The sequence below is a fragment of the Lissotriton helveticus genome, chromosome 6 (assembly GCF_964261635.1).
Source record: "Lissotriton helveticus chromosome 6, aLisHel1.1, whole genome shotgun sequence".
NCBI lineage: Eukaryota > Metazoa > Chordata > Amphibia > Caudata > Salamandridae > Lissotriton > Lissotriton helveticus.
This window is the reverse complement of record NC_136067.1, coordinates 1,413,219,243-1,413,241,138: the sequence shown is the minus strand read 5'-3', so window position 1 is coordinate 1,413,241,138 and position 21,896 is coordinate 1,413,219,243. Positions and strand designations below refer to the sequence as shown.

The 21,896-nt window shown below is 46.1% G+C and overlaps 1 protein-coding gene across 1 annotated transcript in view; it reads right to left on the bottom strand.

Moving 5' to 3' along the window:
• The window catches only part of SOS1 (SOS Ras/Rac guanine nucleotide exchange factor 1), a 780,124-nt gene that overhangs the window by 654,146 nt on the left and 104,082 nt on the right, over positions 1 to 21,896 (bottom strand). The window contains exons 2-3 of the mRNA XM_078649204.1: positions 16,866 to 16,991; positions 11,724 to 11,855 (exon numbers count right to left, since the gene is read on the bottom strand). Of these exons, the coding sequence (XP_078505330.1) occupies positions 11,724 to 11,855; positions 16,866 to 16,991 (258 nt within the window). The remainder of the gene's footprint in view (positions 1 to 11,723; positions 11,856 to 16,865; positions 16,992 to 21,896) is intronic.

Sequence of the window (21,896 nt, the reverse complement as noted above, 5' to 3'; positions counted from 1 at the left end):
CAGGGGCACCACCACATCACTCAGGGGCATCACTCGGGGACACTACCACATCACTCGGGGACACCACCCCATCACTCGGGGACACCACCCCATCACTCGGGGGCACCACCCCATCACTCGGGGGCACCACCCCATCACTCGGGGGCACCACCCCATCACTCGGGGGCACCACCCCATCACTCAGGGGCACCACCCCATCACTCAGGGCACCACCCCATCACTCAGGGGCACCACCACATCACTCAGGGGCACCACCACATCACTCAGGGGCACCACCACATCACTCAGGGGCACCACCACATCACTCAGGGGCACCACCACATCACTCAGGGGCGTCACTCGGGGACACCTCCACGTCACTCGGGGACACCTCCACGTCACTCGGGGACACCTCCACGTCACTCGGGGACACCTCCACGTCACTCGGGGACACCTCCACGTCACTCGGGGACACCACCACGTCACTCGGGGACACCACCACGTCACTCGGGGACACCACCACGTCATTCAGGGACACCACCACGTCATTCAGGGACACCACCACGTCATTCAGGGACACCACCACGTCATTCAGGGACACCACCACGTCATTCAGGGACACCACCACGTCATTCAGGGACACCACCACGTCATTCAGGGACACCACCACGTCATTCAGGGACACCACCACGTCATTCAGGGACACCACCACGTCACTCAGGGACACCACCACGTCACTCAGGGACACCACCACGTCACTCAGGGACACCACCACGTCACTCAGGGACACCACCACGTCACTCAGGGACACCACCACGTCACTCAGGGACACCACCACGTCACTCAGGGACACCACCACGTCACTCAGGAACACCACCACGTCACTCAGGGACACCACCACGTCACTCAGGGACACCACCACGTCACTCTGATACACCACCACGTCACTCAGGGACACCACCACATCACTCTGATACACCACCACATCACTCTGATACACCACCACATCACTCTGATACACCACCACATCACTCTGATACACCACCACATCACTGATACACCACCACATCACTCAGCACCATGACAGCACTGTCCTTACTTGCTACCAATAAGCATTGCCATAGCCAATAGGACTCTCACTAGGAAAGTGTAAGCTATTGGCTTTGTGAATAACAATGGAATTAATTTATATATTTTCAAAGCCAACACATATTAAAAGAAATTGTCATTTACAATACCAATAACTCACACTTTCCTAATGCGAGACCGATTGCATTGCAAATGCTTGTTAAACATTTCTCCCTTTTATTTTAATCAATTATGCTTTACCAGTATTTCAGTGTTCGCAGGGGAGCCTACGAGCCCTGTAGTGGTTGCTGGACCCAAGTTAAAACTCCTTTTTGCTTTGTCCCGATTCCTTTTCTCGCGCCCTGGAGCTGGCTTCTAACATGCATAGCTGCCAAGGTTTCAGATTGCTATGTGTGACATTTTTATAATGTCAGTGTAATTATGAGTGACATTCCAACAACTATGAGTGACACTTTCTCCAGAACAAAATCAAGCAATGGAAACGATGGAAACATATAAACATTAGGAAATGACACCCATAAGAGCAACAATAAAGTCTTAGAAGATGTTAAAATTGCCAGAAAGCACCAGAAATGGAAGGGCACACACACAGGTAGGGGTCACAATTCGGCTGCAAAGTGTAATTTTTTAAAAAATTTAGCAATTTAATAAAAATCAATTTGCTGATTACAGTACAGTGCCACCAGCTATCATTAACCTGTGGCTAAGAGTAAGTAGAATGGCTATTCTGAGCACATAACATTATAGTACAATGAGGCATGATTGGGAGGGCGTTAGGACACGTCTCAGGAGAAGAGGCTGACAGGTACACATAGCTTACCTATGAGGTTGTATTAGTTAAAAAAGAAGACGCAGACTAGCAGTAATAATTCCAAAGCTCAGCGTCCGACACAGTTTGCCAGGCTCTTTGTGAACTTGCCTTGCCACCTTGCACTAACCTCTGGCTAGACTCGTAGACCTGCTCTTAATCTTTTCCACGGAAGCACCAAAATTAAATATGCCTGCGATGATCATCCCCGAGCCAGAACCCCTCTTCGCACCTGGCTGGGAATAACCCCTGCAATTAGGCCCTACGTCGCTCCCCACTCCTGGCAGTGCACCACTGAATGCTGCTGGGGAGCCGCGGCGCACGACTGCTGCTGTGCCTGTCCCAAGTTATTCGGCCTCATGGAAGCCATAATGAATGGACCGGCGCTTGCTACAGCAGTATTAAAATAAATACGTTGCACTCCTAAAATTACATTATTTTGATGTAAGTGACTCTTATGGTGCGTTCACTTACAGTTGACAGTTCGTCTTCGCACCCTTCTCTTCCCAGGCTAAGGCAGCGCCATGACTCTGCACCGGGTGACGACAGGCCCACAGCCTCTTAACTGCATCATGTTGCCTCGTGTTGGCCGGCCTGAGCGCTCAGCTGCTGGCGGGCGGCGTGACCATTTAGCTCCTGAGCCTGCCTCCCCCACATCGCGGGCTGCTCGGCTGGGCAGGGCAGCTCAGTAGGTGCTTACAGCAGCGTGCTGCGGGGCCAACAGCATCATGATGTTCCCCTATCGCCCACAAACAAGTTAGTAACACTAGGCAGATGGGACAGTCTGTAGCATAGGGAGGCCTCTCAACATTTAATAACTCCCAGCTCCACTTTCTGGCAGGAAGTGGAGGACGTCACGTGACGTGACGTCCTCCTGTGACACGCTACACTAAACGCTGGGCCGGGCTATGGCGCCACGCAGGCTGTCTAGGGACTCAGAGCCCCGCTGCGCGCCTACCCGAAATAAAACAAAGATATTTTGTAGCAGCACTGGCTGCCTCTCTCGGAGACTGAGCCAGCGTTACGGGGAGGGATCCCAAGCCTACAGGAGAGCAGCCCCTGCAAGCACTGATGCGCGCCACCACCTGCAACTCTCTGTTTACAGCGCGCTTTCTGTCACAGCTCCCATGTGCATTATGCGTGACACTGCATTTCAGTGCGGTGATGCGGATCACCACACTGAAATGTGTTAGTGTCACGTCTGATATGTGATACTTGGCAGGACTTAACATACCCCCTGCCCAGGAGGGCTATTTAAATTGCAATATAGCGCATCTGCACCGATGGCACTCCAAAGGCTAGCACCAGGACACCTTCTCCGTTTTTCAAATGTAAGATGCAGCATTTGGCGGTTTACATCTTTAAGGAACTTTGCACCCTTAACAAGCCTTCGAATGTCTCCCAGCACGCTTGTTCGTGTTTTAATATAGCGGACCTCCTTAAGAGGAGCAAACTAACTTGCTCCTTCTGTGGCTTCTCGTTGGAGGCACAAGTCTTGGCACAGTTTGATCACTCACATCCCACCGTCAGTACCGTTCCTTTTCACAAAAATAATGGACTCAATGGGTCCAGGCTGACTTTATTGCGTGTTCTCTTCCTAGGCACAAATATGAGATAGCCGAACTTGATCGATAACTATCAACTTGATCTCTTATTCATAAAAGAGACATGGGCTGACCTTTTGGCAGGCCCTGATTTCTGTATAGCCATCCCTGCTGGTGTCTCAGTGTACAGATTGGACAGACATAAGAAAAGAGGGGGAGGTTTGGCACTTCTATATAGAGACACCCTATCAGAAAATGATGAGATGCTCCCTTCATCTGTCGGTCTGTGAGGCACTTAGCTTTAACATAGCGCTCTTGGAACATCAGTCTTTCAAAGGGATTCCTATTTATCGTCCCCACGGTCCCGAGGGAGGCTTTCTATCTTTGGTGGGAAATGTATTATAGACCTCCTCTTGTGACACAAGTTGCACTATTTTGGGGGATTTTAATTTTCACTTAGGGGCCATGGACAATAGGGACTCCGCATCCCTTATCACTGAGCTATCTGTAGGACTATCTCAGAAAGTTAGTTCTCCTGCCCACATTGCCGGCCACATTTTAGATGACCTTTTTACTAATAATGAGCAGATCATCGTAAAGGAGGTCCTACCAGTGGCCTGGTCCGATTACCACGCGGTCTTATTCGATGTTTGTCTTTTGAAACACAATCCTTTGCACACCAGGACTGGGCCCCCGAAACAATTTAGATCCTGGAATAATATAGAATATGCCGTCCTTAATTAGCATGTATCTGACACTCAGCTAGAACTCTCCCGAGAAGGTCGCCGTGAGTTATGACCCTAGTGCCAATCATCTAGAGAGAGTAGGGGCACACAGTTTATCCTGTTTGTATCCGAGTGACATGCGTCTCCGTACGCTCAGTGAAAGGAGGATAACATATTGTGACATGAGGATGTAATGATTATTTTATTTTTTGGGAGTGACCAGTATGTCATGGTGAGCACAAAAGCTGTTTACATTTGCATGCGCGCTGTCGGTAAAATTGCTATTTTGATTAGCATATTAAGAGGGAGGATGAACTCAGAATTCATGCGCAAGGTTTAACTTGGGTGAACAATGAGCGTGCCCCAGGATGCAGTATATTGGGGGTGTTGGGAATGGGTGGAAAGGACTCGTAATGCTGGGATTACTGTTTATTTATTATCATACACTTGGTAGATATTCACAGATTTTCGTGCATTTTTTAAAATAAGGGAAATGTTTTACCATGTTACTAAAGCTGATTGAAACACGGTTGTGCTTGCATTTGCAGATTCCCCTGATGAAGGGAATCAGTTACCGAAATGCAATGGGTTGTTGTTAATAAATCATGGCATGTGGAACCCATCTTTGACCTCCTGAGTCTTTTTGAATCCCAACGAAATACACACATGAAGAAACGATTGAATAAAATGAATTGAACTATCACAATAACAAGTATGGAAGAAAAGGTATGGTTAAAATAGGAGAAAAGTAAAGAGTTAAGCGAAAGAAATTTAATTCATTAGATTCAATGTTTACGCGGCTTTGCAGCTCGGTGGAATCGAAGCTGGTTCCTTTCGTGAATTTACTAGGGTCATAGGACCATAACTCTCCTACAGACCCTAACTTAGATTTTTTAACGACCCTGACAGACCGGGATCTGTCAGATTTTTTATCTTTAAATCCCCCTCGTCTTCACCTATCGCAAAGAGCTCCCAACAATATGGTTGAGCCCACATCGACTTGTAGGAGTGACCCAATGATGAAGCATGACACCACTAGGGTGTGTGAGGGTAACGAAACAAAAAGGAATTGCCTCCTTTCATCACCATTGGGTGAAGTTAGACATCTATCCTCACACCTAACACTTCCCTTTTTGAATGCAAGGACGCTCTTGTCTTTGGCCACATGTTGGTCTGTCGGAGTGACTTATGTGGTGTAATAACTACAAACACCTCCTAATGAAGGTGAAGAGTTGCTATTTTACACCGGAAATAGAATCCGCCGAGGACTCCACCAGGCATTTGTTTCAGGTGGTGTCCAAATTAGCGGCTCCTTCTGGAAACCATGCTAACTTAGCGACTCAAGCGTTTTGTGACTCTTTAGTCCTTGGTTTTCAGGCTAAAGTAGATCAAATCTACTCAAACTTTAATGCTTCCTTCGATGCCTTGAGCCAGTCCGATTCAAACATCGACCTACATGAAAGTCCTTCTTTCGGGACATTCGCGCCAGTCTCCTCGGAACAAATAGCTGATTTGGTGAGCACTGCAGAATCCGGTTCACCTCTCGATCCTCGTCCTCCAGCTGTCCTGAAACGGTTTCCGGACCTTATAGATGTCAATTTGGCTAATATTTTTTAACACCTTGTGCATCCCGGGTATATATTCCTCTCAATGGGAAAATGCCTATATTCTTCCGCTACTAAAAAACCTAACCTGGACCCAGCGGACACTAATAACTATCGGCCGTTGCGTGTCTCCCTTTGCCCACAAAAATTGCTGAAAAGGTCATGAATGATCAACTGGCCCAAAATATCTGATAAAAAGCTGCTGGATGAAAAACAATTCGGTTTCAGAAAAGGCCATAGAACAGAGACTGCGATCAAAGCCACCGACGAGATAAGGTTCGCCCTAGAAAAAGGAGGAGCAGTTGCTATTGTTTTGCTAGATTTATCTGCAGCCTTTGATATGGTTGATCATGGGCTCCTGATAAACCATATCTCCGATCTAGGCATTAGGAACAAGGCCAATTCTTTGGCGACATCCTTTTTGTCTAAACGTTCTCAATCAGTGAGACTGGGCAACTTCGACTCTCCCACCTCTCTCCCAAGTGGAGTCCCGCAGGGCTCATCCATCAGTCTCACGCTATTTACCATTTAAGTTACCATTCTGGCAGGGTTGATCAAATCCTTTGGCCTAACGCCAACGTCTTACGCAGACACCCAAATAGTTCTCGCCATTCATAAGAATGGGGAAAACGTCTCGCTTAACTTTCACAATGGCATGCTAGCTATTGGATGTCCAGACATTTCCACAAACTGAATTCTTCGAAGACCAAGGTAATTGTCTGTGGAAATCCATCTCCTGTCTGGTCCTCCCGCTGGGGGCCAGATAAACTGGGACCGCCCCTGACCCAGATACCAGGGCCAAAAATCTGGGTGTTGTCCTATATGACAAGCTGTCCTACAAATGCCATGTTAACTCTGTGGTCTCTTCTTGCTTTTATACTCTCCGAAAAGTGAAGAAACCGTTCCCTTTTATTCCTGTTGATGCTAGGAAGACTATAACCTCTGCTCTGGTCATGTCCAAAGTGGATTATTGTAACAGCTTATTGAACAATGCCCAGGAATCGTTTTTAAATAAGCTCCAGTTGGTACAGAACGCAGCCACTAGGATGCTTTCTGGCACACCTAAATTTGATTCTGTTTCGAAGGTGATCAGACAACTAAATGTGGCTGCCAATTAGAAGCAGAATAAAATTCAAGGCGTTGTGTATTGCCTATAAGACGATCCACAGCACAGGGCAAGAGTTTCTTAAGAACTCATTGCAGATCACCCAGCAGATCCCTGCTCTCTTTTGGTGCAAACCTGCTCACCATCCCCAGAACATATAGAACCAACTGGGGTGACAGAAGCGTTGTGGTTGCCACTGCTAAGTTATGGAATTCTCTTCCTCCTCAGATTGGAGCCCTTCCTATGCTATTGGCTTTCAGGAAACAATTAGCCTATCATTTTGTCCTAGGAGAAGTCAGCGCAGAGACTCTTTCTGGTATTTGGGCGCTCTACAAGTTGTTTTAACATAACATAACAACCTGACAACCCCACAGTCAACATTCTTCCTCCATCACTTACCTGCCTCAACTCTCAACTAACGCCACAAAATCTTTAAACCCAGATTACTCAAACAACCCCCTGAAACGCTCATAGCAGACCTCTACTACAAAACTTCCAAAAGACAAGAAAATACTGTTTTAATCTTTTACACTACCCGCCAGGCCAAATGTAGAAAAAAATCTAGCATATTACTTATGAATAACTAATGCACCAACATCCCTTACGGTCAAAAATTGCTCATCTCCAACTCACCGAACTTCAAAGCTACCATAACAATATACAGAAACAGCTAAATCATGGTAATAGCCTATTACATTAACCTGAACCAATTTGAATACAAATTCCCTATGCTACGCAACTCCGACTCTCATTCCTCCAACCATCTAACCAAATCCCATCCCTCGCTCCAGAGCACACAGCGGGAATAACACACACAAATCTCACCAGAAGCTCACACTAAATCCACACCTCCGACCTACACTCCACCCTTATGTCATGCACCCCTATGCCTAATACCCTATCCTTCATGACTCCACTCCTACTCCTCTCTCACTAGTCACTGACCGCTCAACCAACCACATAACATCAGCCAGAGCTGTCATAACACCATCACCAGTTCCAGACTTTAACTCTACAACTCCATGAACAACCGCTCCCTATCCCCCCACCTCCCACACAATACACTAACCTAGAATTACCTTCCCCCTGGAGACCCCAACCTACAATTAAAGACCAACGAAACTATAACCAAGAAAACACACAAGGACACACATTGAACGCACACCCCATAGTCCACAAAAAGGATGATACAAGTGGTATTACAAGACACACCACAAATAACCCACAACCCCCCCAGCCCTGATTAACAAGCACAGGCTAACCTGCTCCTTAAAAGCCCCACTCTCTCTACATAGAACCTGTTGTTTACGGTCGGACTGACTGAACTTCTAAATTGCATGGGAAAACAACTCAAGTACCCCCACGAAACCCTATGCCTATGAATACCATAGCTGAAAGTCCAACCCATCTTCAAAGACAATTCGACAGAGAAACTTAGAGCATAAACAAAATCTTTATCAACAACAAAAAATTCTCTGACTCCCCTGCCCCTCCAACACCTGCATCTCACAACATCAGCGAACCCCCTCTGCCATTCAAATGCCAACCGAACAGCTAGCACACTACCCCTCTAAACAACCAATCTTACAGGTCAAAATGAATGAGCCACAAGGTGTCCATGAGACACGATGGATCTAGCAAAAAACATGCAACCGTAGGACAGCCCTGAACTCCCCCACCCCTAACATCCAGGTGATAACCAGAATTGACAGGGACATCAACCCACCTAGGGTTACCAGACCACCATCACAACGCACCAAAAACCTATGGCACCCGTTCCAAAAAAACACACTTCCAAACACGCAACAGAGTTGGCAGAAGCCATACTGCACCACGACACTGACATTACGTTTGTCCCAGACACCTGGCTCAATGTTTCATCTCATCCGATCATCGACCTTCTAGTCCCTCCAGGTTTCTTCATCTTCAAGGACAGGACAGGCCATTACGGCGGTGGCATACCCATCATACTAAAAAACAACATCACAATGGTTGAAACAAACACCTTCTCATGTATATCATTAGAATACCTCAGCACCACCCTAACGCTAAAAGACAACAAAATTAACAAAATATCATCTCATCTACCAGCCACCAGGAAATACGCCCACTTTCGGGGAACAACTATCTGATCTACTAACGCACTGCTCTCTTAACTATGACAACATAATCCTAGGTGACTTCAATCTCCACTGGAATAACGAGAAGGACACATTAATACAGTCATTTAACAAACTCTTACTCAGCAAAGATCTTACCCAACACTGCATGGGACAAACCCACAACAGAGGTTCAACTTTAGATACTATCACAGCCCAAATCGAATTAATAAGCATAAACAACGTTCTCCCAATTGACTGGTCAGACCACCACATTATTCTGTTTGACATCAACCAAGTGGCAGTGCCTCCCAACTTCTCGGAAAACCTGTCAAGGGTGCAGAAACCTCAATCTAATCCCTCTAGCTGCCCTGGAAGAAAAAGGTCATCCTTACTCCCACCTACCACAGACAACCACAATACGGATGAGCTCACTACCCTCTACAATGACAACTGCCCTAGACCACGAGCACCCCTGAAACTAAAAAGGGCAGACAAACCACCTTAAAATCCTGGTTCAACAAAGGCCTTAACTCTGAAAGATTACAAGTAAGAGCTGCTGACATATTCTGGAGAGCTAACCTATCCGCAACCCTCCTTTACCAGCTCCAAAGACAATGCAACCTCAAAGAGAAAAACACCTTCTTCCGGAGTGTTGTAGACAAAGCAAATAAAAACACCCCAAAGGACTTTTTATCGCCAGACAACAAACCTCTAAACCTACCAAAGAATCCCCCCCCCCACCTCAAAACAACACTGCGACAACTTGGCAAAAATCGTCAATAACAAAATCACAAAAATCGAGCTCTCCCTGGACTGTCACCCACAGACTCACCGTAGCATAACTACCAGTATCAAACAATGCTCAAGGCCCTACTCCACGCCCAAGAGTTAGAAGGCTTTCAAACCACTCACATCACGATAGTGATTGCCAAATCCAAGCCATACTCCCACTACACAGACCCTCTCCCGGCTTCCCTGGCAAAAAAGCCTTAACCTCACCTTAACCAGTCTATGGACCAAGATCATAAACAACTCCCTGAACAATGGGCTGATGCTTGACTGCTTTAAACAAGGCCAAATCAATACTCTAAAAAAAAAAAAAAAAACACACAGACATACCCAAACAATCCCAAGACCCATCACCAACCTTTCTCCTCCTAGCAAACATTCTTGAGAAATGTGTTCTTTCCCCAACTCAACCACCACATGGACTCCAATACACTACACAACTCACACCAGTCAGGTTTTAGGAAGGGATGCAGCACTGAAACAGCTATACTGAATATAATGGATGACATTCATAAATCCCTAGGCACGAACAGATGCTGCCTGTGTGTCCTCCTAGACCTATTAGCGGCTTTCAACACTGTGGGCCATAAGTTACTTTTGGACACCCTGAAACAACGAATGGGAGCAGACGCCACGGTTCTGCACTGGTTCATCTAATTTCTGCATAACCGATCCAAACTAATAAAAAATCAACAACTCTATGTCCAACATTTTACCCATCACCTAAGTGTCCCAGAAGGCAAGTCCTCCCTCTGACATGCTTCAACATGTACATGGAGCCCCCACCACAATTCTGAGACATGCAAATATTTCCCCTAACCTCTATGCTGACAACACCCAGAGCTACCTAAAAACATCCTCTCTGAACGACATTACTCGACTGAACCCCACACTCTTAAAAGTACAAAACTGGCCTTCACACAACCTCATCAAACTCAACCAAGAAACAAAACTGAAATTCTGATCTTCTCTAACCACGGCCACTCACCACAGGTCCAAAAATGGCTAAATAACCTAGACGTCCTGAACTGCAAGCTTACTCTAGCTGACTCTGCCATATCTCTGGGGATCTCTCTGGAATGAAGTCTAAACATGAGCTCATACAGAAGGTCAACTGCAATGGGTGCTTTTTATATCTTAAAACTCCTCAACAAAATCAAGCCCTTCCTAACTCCAAATGACCTAAAAAACGCAATGCAAGCACTAGTTCTGTCTAGACTATTGAAATGTCAGACTTACAGACGCAGTCAAAGCACATGTAGTCCCCCACGAGAGCCACCCTAAATGCAGCAGCAAGAATGGTCAAAGGAGCAAAGAAACACAATCATCTCCCCACCACAGCAAACCTAAAGTGGTAACAAATCAAAGCACGCTGCTGCTTCAAAACTGCCTGTCTCACCGACAAAGCCCTACACACTGGTAAATCAGCTTACCTCACAGCCAAACTCACTAAACCAGGACAATCTAGAAACCGAAGAAGCTCAAACACTCCTTCCCATCCTCCCCAAATGACATTAACAAAAAGACCTTTCTCGTTCTCTCAGGCAATGCCCTCTAAATTTGGATCTCATTCCCAGTACATATGAGAACTAACCCCTCCTTTAAGAGCTTCAAGAGAGAACTAAAACAATTTCTCCTCAACCGGCAGCTCTGTCCCTCATGGAATCCTCACTTAGTTACATATACCCCACCAGCAAGGCATACACAACGAATTGACGCCCAAATCAGCAATCATAATACTTTATTACTAAAGGAGAATGACTAACCCCCCAAACTGTACTTTTATTACGCTGTCTAGACTGTGTTATTGTTGTACTGTGACGGTCTGATATCTGTAGTTTACATTGCTGTAAAGCACTACGATACCCCTTGGGTAAGCCAGTACTATATACATCTTCTAAATAAACAAATACATTTAGCATTTTACCAGTGTTGTGGAAAATAAAATGTTAATTTATTCCAAATTTGGAAACTTTACCTTTAGTAAAGGGTGTATTTTCTCCACTGGAAGTGATAACGGGTTTCTTCGTTTCTTCTTTTCTATTGCAGACTGGGCATCAGCAATTGCCCATTTATCAATTGGATGAGGAAAGGTTTTCTGTACACGCTCCTGAAAGAAACAAAAGAAGGAAAGGGTTGTCCGTTACAGGTTCTCTCAAACATCTACCTGTCATGCTCACCTAATATTAGCACTGTTTATACGATTTTAGTTACCACCCTTAAAAATCATATTTGGAAGATGCAACTCAGAATAAATTGCACTGATGCAGACATTTATATTGCCACATATTCAGTCTCAGTAAATGTGTTTGATTTGGAACAGTTAATAATGTTGGCAGGAAACCTTGGCTAAGCAACTCGTACTATCTTAAAACCTAAAACGTAGTCCTGACAACTAGGATTCTAAATAGTCTTTAATTCCCATTATGTAGAAACTGCTGCCACTGGCTTAAGGGGAACAAACATTTCTATTTCAATGGCCACTGCAACAAAAAAATATTGAATCGACAATCTGCCTCAACGTGCCTAGGTGCAGCTGGTCACACCCACTCCGTGATATTCCTCAAGTTTAAATATGTAGCCCATATTTCATGCCTTCTGTTAATTAAGCAAAAGCATGCACAATACGGAGAGCGAATGTTGGATAGTAAAGGGACAAAGAATAGGAGCTAACAGTATGGAAGCACCACACATATGCATCACTTTCTTACTCTCAAATCTAGTTTGAGGCAATTCTAAAAACTGGAAATTAAAGTAGGGAAATGGTGTGCGGTATATGTCAATGTGTATGTTCACTGAGTAGAGATCCAGGATTGCAAATAATTTAGTGCTGTCCAATGTTGTGGCACAAGGAATATGTTACTTATACTGTAAGCATCTATTTGTAGCGTGTAGGGCCTTTGCTTCATATGCTTAGCATATCCAGCCATCTAGTGTTAAGCTCAGACTGTTGCAACTTGTTTTTCTTCGAAGAAGTCATTGTCAGGTGGTATTGCGACTACTTCTTCATTGTGTATTGCCCATGTTCCGCTGCTCCTTTGTAGACTGTTTTTGGCTCACCAGGTGAGAATTAGAATATAATGATAAACAAGATAAACATGTGAGTAAAATTAACTACGGTAAATAATGATGAGATGTTGAAGAATGTACTTCAACCAATAGCTTCCGTTGAGGAGGTTGGGTGCATATGATTCTACGGCACTACACCCTATGAATAAATGCTTACAGGGTAAGTAACATTCCATTTCTACCATGTGTTGACCGTAGATACAAATTCTTAGCATGGAACAAAAAGCAGAGCTCCTGTAAGTGGCGGCTAGCGATTGGTTGATGTATATGTTTGAGAGTTATTAATACAGCTGGACCCTCTCTAGCTTGTTGATTAGCGAAGACGTCAACCCAATAGTGTTCTGTAAATGTATGTGGGTTATTCAATATAGCTGCTTTACAAATATCCTCAATTGAGATCTTTCAGAAGAAAGCCATTGTGGCTCCTTTTGTATTTCCACATGGAATGAGCTCTTGGAGGTACTGTAATGATCCGTTTTGCTTTGAGGTAACAAGTCTGAATGCATCGATCAATCTGGCAATTCCTGCTTTGGATATGAGGGAGCCCTTCTGTGGTTCTGAAAAATGCAATAAAATTGTTGTTTTTCTTTAAGGGATTAGTTTCCATCTATGTAGAACATTAGAGCCCTTTTAACATCTAGTGTAGGTGATTTAGGAAATAAAAATGTTAGCTTTATAGTTTGGGCTTGTGTGAAAGGCTGACACTGACTTTGGTAGAAACTTTGGGCTGGTACCGATTTTGTTGGAAATATTTGAAAGAATGGTTATTGTAAGGTAGTGCTTGAAGTTTCACCTATTCTCCTCAGTGAAGTGATGAGCATTAGGACAGCAACTTTCCATGTAAGGAACTGAAGTTCAGGAAGGGAGGGATTCAAATGGTGGCCCCCACAATTTTAGTGAGGAAAATGTTAAGATTCCAGACAGGGTTTGGGAATGGAAGGTGGTAGGATTTTTTTTTAGTCCTTCCACAAAGGCTTTGATCACTGGCATTATAAAAAGTTACAAGTGTTGCCTGTTTTGCATGTAAGCAGCTGAGGCTGCTAAGTGTAATCTGATAGATGTACACGCGTAATCTGATAGACGTATAAGCAAGTACTGCTTGCTGTTGGTGGAAGAGATAGCTATGAAGGTCTTTTACTGTTAATGATAAAGGCTGAATTTATTCATTTAAACAGTAAGGAACAAATCTTTTCCATTTTGCTGCATAGCTTGCTCTTGTAGTTTGTCTACGTGCTGGCTGCAGTATATCCATACATTCTTGAGTTAAGTTAAGGTGCCCAAATTCTAGGATCACAGGAGCCAGATCGCTAGATTAAGGTGTTTGAAATTTGGATGCATCACTCTCCCTTGATTCTGTGTTAGAGATGTGGTCAAAGAGGTTGTTTTTCATGTGGCACTACCGATAGCTGCAGTAGGGTTGAGAAGCAAGTCTGCCATGCCCATGTTGGGGCTGTTAGGATTAGTGTAAGGGATGTTTGTGTCCGCTTTTGCACCAAGAATGGAATTAGTGGGAAAGGGGGAAAAGTGTATGCAAGTATCCCTGACCAGTTCCTCCATAGGTGTTGGTGTGGAAACCTGGAGGCGAAGCTTCGGCATTTGGCATTGTGGTGAGTGGCAAACAGGTCTGTCGCCATGGATCCCCACCCACAATTTGAAATAGGCGTGAAGGAGGGGTACATCAATTTCCCATTTGTGCACTTGTTGGTGAGTTCTACTAAGCATATCTGCGAAGTCGGTGTCCACTCCTGGTAGGTATTCTGCTAAGAGTTGGATTTTGTAAAATATTGCCCAGTCCCAGATGCGCGCTGCTAGTAGGAATAGCTTGGATGAAGGTGTCCCCTTCTGTTTTTGAACGCAGTGCATTACAGTCATGTTGTTAGTATGTATATATTGATACTATCTTGTTGTGAAGATTACTGCGAAAAAATTTCACAGCTAGCTGAATTGCTAAAGCTCTTGATGTGAAAGTTTTTTTGATATCTAAAAGAAACACATTAATGATAGATTCGTTACCAAAGAATTACCCCAGGCGTCGGACTGGATCCGGACAGTTTGTCAGCAGTACCCATGCACGTCAGTAGGCATCGTTGTGAGGCTCTGCATACGTCGTTGGCGTTGTAGTCGCCAAGACGACGTCGCTGGAGGTACTTGGGCGCGCCCACGCGCGCTGACGTCAGTTCTTTCTTTTTCCGTGCCAGCAAGCGCAGATCCGGACTGAGCGGTACACTCAGTCACTTTTTGGGACTTTTGTCTCTGTATTTTGAGTCTTTGAATCCTGTTTTATAGGGATACCCGGTTTTAAGTCTTGCGCGACTTGTACCCGCACGATGTCGGTGACGGACCCGCACTGTCTCTCTACTGCCTGGGGAGCGTCCACAACTCAGTCTGGAGTCCTGAATGCCAGGCCATTGCTCCAAAAACTTTGCGGGACGGCCCCGAAAGTTGCTGGAGGCCCGAGAGTCAGCTCTGCGCCACTCAAAGTCCCGGTCCCGTGGGAGGTTGAGGGACCGGTCGTGGAGCCGCGACCACCACCATCGTTCGTTGAAGTCTACATATTCGGAGTCAAGCAAGGCGAAGCACAAGAAGTCGAAGATGCATCGTCGCTCTTCGCCCTCCCCTAGTCTGTCGCGTGACATGGGTCCGGGTGGGGCTCCGGCAGAGCTTGCAGAGTTGCCGACGGCCTATCCGCCCTTCCCAGGTTCGTCGGCGACTCCGGCCCAGCTACAGGACCTTCTGTCAGCCTTGGCCCGCCTTTTTAGCCCATCATGCCCCGCCAGAAGGCCTTCAAGCCCTGCAGGTCCGACTGGGGGTACTCTATCTTCTTCGTCGCCGGCTCCCGCCCGACGTCGTCGTCGACTCCTCTGGTCTCCGCGCCGCAAGACCCACTTGGATCAATGGCCTCGTACGACCTCCAATGACGTCGACATCTACGGCACCGACACCGACACCGCTGGCTCCATGGCCGATGCCCTCCCTGGCTTCCACCCGGACGTGGAGACTGCGGCCTAACCGGTGTCTGTCGACACCGATACAGTCGCCGATGGTGAATTTCTATCCCTTTCTCCATCCGTCTACCTCTTTTCCACCTGCCCGGCAGGTTGAGGAGGAAGGGGAGGACTGGGAAGGGTCTGAGGACTCTCATAGCCCAGTGTGAGTTAGACCCGGACTGGGAAGAGGATTTGGAGGATGCAGGTGACATGGATTTTACTCCATAACCTGGCACACGGTCTCCTTCTACCGTGGCTACAGAGGAGGGTGGCACATTCTGTTGTGTTGCATAGACCAGCTGAGGCGCTCCACCTCAAGCTTCCTACGGTGCCATCAGGACTAACCTCCTGACAGAAGTGCTCCGGTCAGCATCTTCAGCATCTGGCGACTTGATTTTACCAGTATATAAATGTGTGAGACAGACGGTTTTATGTATACATAACTTCAGCAAACTGTGTCAGACGACTGCTTTCTAAAAAGACTTGGAAATTGTCAAAATACCTGGACACTGCTGCCTTCGCAAAATCCCTGTGGGTTTGAAAACAAGTCTTGTATCGTCCTTTTAACACCCTTTTGCTCTACTGAATAAAGCATTCTATTAATTTCCAACTTCCACGAATAGGAGTGTCGTCTCTGCACTGCAACACACACGATTTCATCCGATATATTCTTGTTTGATGATGGTGAGCTTATGAACTCTATTTTTCATATTCTATGTTTTCCTATGACACAACAATATTTGCCATCAGATTGATGGCTAGGTCCACCACATGCAAAACATGGCAAGCCAAGCAGGGCATACTGATTTTCTGTTACCGAGTACAATTATGTGTTTTTATTGGTTTCATGAAGGGTCCATTGGATCCTGCCTCATTCAAACCTTCAGCTCCGAAAATGAAGTTTTGGTCACACAAAAGAACAAAGAAACGGTGTGTGTGGCACACTAACAGACACCCCTGCATTAAGCCTACAACTGCAATCAAGCTGGTAGGTTACAACAATGCGATAGAAAATGACTTGTCTTTTACACGCTTAATATCAAGCTTTAAGTGGTTTACTGTACCTCTACATCTGTAGCGGTCCGAGGCTGAGCTTGGCACAACATACTTAACAGTTGTAGAATCAATTCTTCAACATATTGGAGAGCATCTTCAGCGGATGTAAGGTTTGGATGAACTTGTATTTGAACCTACATGAGAAAAAGTAGTAATAATTAAAACTGTGTTCTCCCCAAATTAACCTCTACAGTATAGATCGTATAGTGCCAGCAATTAAATATCTGAGGCAATTTGCAAAAGCCATATTCTTCTTAATCTGAAATAGCTTGAATAAAGACAGAGGTTGCATTAACAACATACATAGCCCTGAATGAAGCAAATGATGAAAAGTTTAATCACAAACTAAGGGGCAGGTAGGGGTTTTGGCAAAGCAGGAGGAACGTTTTATCACTGTGTTCTTCCCATCATGTTGCATTAAAAGTTTTTCCACTTGATTAAGAGACCCTGCCAGCGGCTCCTTCGCTGAACTTTTACACGGAGCCCATCCGCCAAAGAAATGCTGGTCATAGTGCTAGTCATTCCAACCTTTTAAGAGAGGGATGCCAGTCATACATATTCCTTCCCAAAGCTTGGAATGCATTGCATGGCAGACAAAATTAATACTGGCCAGTAGCAGTTCGCACAGGTAAGAGCGGTGGGGCGCAGCAGGGGCGTGGTGGCAGTCGACAGGATAAGTAATAGGAAACAAAAATCCACTTACTTTGTGCTCCCACATCGCCAACGGGGCGATTCGGCGAGCGCAAAATAAGTGGTTTTATTTATTTAATATTACTTATCCCATTGTCTGTCGACTTCCACCACCCCCACCCAGCCCCGCCTCACTGCTCTTACCTGGTCCGGTAAGAGTGCGCTTGCGTAATTGGAGATAACCGCTGCAGTAGTATGATGCGGGTGTACTCTGCAGCGCACTTGGAATGATTTGGGCTCAGGGGAACCGCAATATAAGAAAATATGTGGCAGCAGTGGGCGTATATCCGAAAGTGATTAGCCTTTTTGGGGGCCGTGTGTAATTTACGAGGTGCATTGATGTCATGACACAGGGAGCAGGCGGTGAAAGTGCCTCGGGCAGAATTAATTAGTTGGGATGATGATAACACTACAATTCATGTCCCACAAGTAGGCAGTGCGCTGGAACGAGGGGACCCATGATGGTGGTGTTACATCGTGTTGTGGGGGTGAATTTGATGACTATGAGAGCAATATTTAACAGTGTGGCAGGTGTTAAACCTGGTGTATTACGAGAAACCCCATGGGCTTTTATACTGGTGGCTGCAGGTATGCCAGAGAGTGTCAACCACTAGGTAAAACTTTATGTCCAATGAGCAATTACAATGTAACTGAACTTTTGTTCCTAGGGCAATTATTGATCAGTGTCACTCTGTGTATGTCTTTATGTGTTGTGTCTGTGTTCTACAGGTTTTTACTGCTGTGAAGTCACAGTATGGCGTGGACTGACCCCTAGCCCTGAAGAAGTTGCAGACAAAGAATGATAGGCAATGAAACATGTTGGCTTCATATATGTTAAAACAAAGCTCAACAGTAGCTTTTGGTTTTTAATGTGAGCAGACACCCAGCAGCGAATAAAGTTGATCGTAGTGCTAGTGGTGCCTAGCTCGTTTTTAGTGGGCTAGCTGTTCTAGCCTAGGGGTCAGATTGTAGTAGGTTTTTGTAGCCAGTTTCACCATTAATTTGCACACACTACTTAAACGTTTATTTATCTTTTGGTGGGAAGGCGCTGATAAGTGGAACACACTGATGAGTACCTGTCAGTAGTTCACTGGTGGTCGTTTCCGTGAGGTTCCTTCCCACCTTGCACACACATTTAATCTGACAACAAGACACAAACAGTATTTTCTTGATGGATCAAAGTATGAGATCCTCTGTAACTGTCAGTTAACACAGACAATATGGCGGAAGTGATGCAGGACACAGCAGTGGACATGGGCTCCAGGGGGCTGTGTTTCAGCAGAGGAGACTCCCACTGTGAGAGGCTCTGGAGTAAGGTGTTAACAGGAAGAGATCAGAGTCTGACACCAATAGCAAGGATGAAGAGTACAAATTAGCGATGAAAGGCGGAGCACAAAAGAAAGACTTGGTGGGCTGAGGCTGGGGCTTGGGGCAAAGATCAAGGAGCAGAGGTGTCAGCGGCCACAGCATGTTGTGGGCTCGGACTTCGGAGGGTATAATTTGTGAATGGGGGTAGCGGGGTGTAGCAACATGGAATCAGGGATAACCCGGGAGCAGCAATTTTAAAATGAGACGTAAAGGGACCTCAGAAGCACTTTGCAAGGCTATGAAGCTTGGGACTGCGAGGTATGTCAAAAGTGAATGTATTCGCTTGCTTGAAGAGGGTAAAAGGAGGCTCTTGATGAACCTAAAACAGCATGGTATTCCGACGGGGCAAGAATATTATTGTAGGAAAGGATCAATGTGGGGACCACCACATAGGGTGTTTGATCAAAGTTCATAAAATAAAAATGTGCGCAGTGAATGGGTTTTCGGGCAGGCAGACTGCGGGCTTCTGTGCATCACTCTGGTGCCCTCAGCTGGCAGCAGAGTATACTTCGTTTTGAGGAAGATACATAATATAAAAAGCGCTCCCTGGCTCCTTGGCGGTAAGGGAGGTGGGTATGTATGTGCTGTGACTGGGGGCTGCTCCAGCTAGGGACGCATGTTGAACAGAAGACAAAGGAGACAGACTGACTAAATACAAAGGCAGCTGAACACAGGGCGAAAGCAGCAATCATTAAACCGCATTACGACCACGCTGAGCAATGAAAAATAAAGGCATTAAACGAAAGGGGGAAAGACTAAATCTCCCTAAAAAGGAGTGCAGCTGCCATCGTGGAAACCTGATCCAGAACGGATGGCACCCTGTGCGCTCCCAAGACCACTAGGCCATGGGAATAAAAGTTTTGAGGAAAGGCGGGACATGCACCCGTCTTTGGCCATTTGTGTGCTTTAAAATATTTGTAAGCCACACGCATAGGCCAATGGGATGGGTGGGAGGAGGCACACCCACATGGAGAAGGCTCTTGGAAGTCTGAAGGCATTCGAAGAGCCCTCCCATAGAGCAGCGCATGCGCGCTGCGCTAAGCAAGACCTAAAACTTGGGTGGTTATTTTATTTAATAAATCCTTAGTGGTCACAGTGGAACACCAAGAAATGAATGAGGAGAATAGATGGATTTTGCTCCATCTTAATATTAATGACAGTCCACTATCGCTTTTTAATGTTTAAAATCTACAAGGGTTGATAAGAATTTCAGGAATAATCTCCAAATGAAGTTAATGTATAGCGCAAGCTCCTTTCTGGTAATGGGAGGCGACTGCAATCAAATTATGGATCCATTTCTCAACGGACACTCCACTTCATGCTATATTCCTGCTAAGATGCAAAAAACATTTAAACATACTATTTCATCTAGGTGATTAGTTGAGGCCTGGAATATTTATAAAACAAATGTTTTAGAATATACTTTTTACTCACTTATAAATCATTCTAGATCAAAGATGGATCGTACTTTTTTTAAACCCTAACTTGTTATGCTCCCCGTACATGCTGAACTTGAGGCTTACCTTTTTTCAGACCATGCTCTTGTCATTATTGATCTTAATCTTGTCCTTCATACCACTCGAGTCAATAGATGTTGGTTTAAAAATTCATTGTTTAGGTCTATGCTGCGGCCTGGGATCTGTGCAGGCTCACAGACTAGAGGTATTTGCGGACTTGCAGCGAGGGGCACTACTGTGGAGAGCTGTGACTGTGTGTACTCCAGGATAACCGTGCTGGTTGGGGGAATATGTACCGGAGGCCTAGGATCCGTCGGCGGGCCTTGGAGTCTCAGAAGGTCCACCACCGTGTGAGCGGCGCCCCCCCCGACTTGTGTGTGAGAGCGCTGCTACGGATTAACGCAGAGTAAATCCACCAGGGTTATCGGAGAGCGGAGGCTGCCAGAGCCCGAGTCAGAATCAGGGGAGGGTCCCCGGAGAATACACCACGCCAGCTCCTGGAGAGAGGAGCGGCGATACCCTGGCGAAACACCGGTGTGGAGCGAACTGCCTACCCAACTGCCCCCGACGGGTTGTGCTCGACTCCCCGCTCATCAGCAAGCCATTGACCGGGAATTACACCGGCAGGGGGTGGGTCGCTCATTAGAGGTAGGAGGTGCCTCCCGCCATCCACAGAAGCAGCTGGGCAAGGCCCTGGTGCGGCTTGTGGCATTAGGAGAGTCCCCGGCCTGGCTTCGCAACAGCCTTCACGAGGGAATACTAGAGCCTTCAGGGTCCGAAGCAACAGAACTGTACATTACCACGGTAAGGCCCAGGGAACACACATCACCATGCAGCGCAATGATAAAGGATAAAGTGACAAGCGGCACTGCCTGCCAGAACACCATGGACCACTACATGGGTGCTGGAGCTAAAGCCACAGATGGAGAAGGAAGCCCTAACACCCCGCCAGACAATGCCACATTTTTAGCAGCAATCACTCAATCAAGAGCAGAGCTCGAGACCCAAATTGGTGCAGTGGGCTCAGAGATGACACTGCTGCGCAAGGACATTTGAGGTGCAGTCGAGCATATAACAGAGGCGTAGTCCAGGGTCTTGTGAGTGGAAAATGCAGTAACTACACTCCAGGCCAAAGTATCCTCACTAGAAAAGCTAACCAAACGCCTGGACAAGCAGGTGGACGACGATGAGGGACGGGCCCGCAGAAATCTTTGCTTCATGGGCTTCCCCGAGATTTGCAAAGGCAATGACACAAAATTTTTTGTGGCTGAGTGGCTTACCTCATGGGTACCCGCGGATGTCCTCTCTCCATGTTTTAAAATAGAATGCGCACACAGAGCCCTTCTGCAGCGCCCTCCCCCGGGAGCCAGACCAAGACCTATCATTGCACGTAGGCTGAATTACCACGATCGAGATATGGTTCTTAAACTGGCTAGGGTGAAAGGGGTCTTGTTTTACAAATCCCATCAGATTATGATCTTCCCCGATTATACAAGACTGGACCAGCAACAACGACAGTCCTGC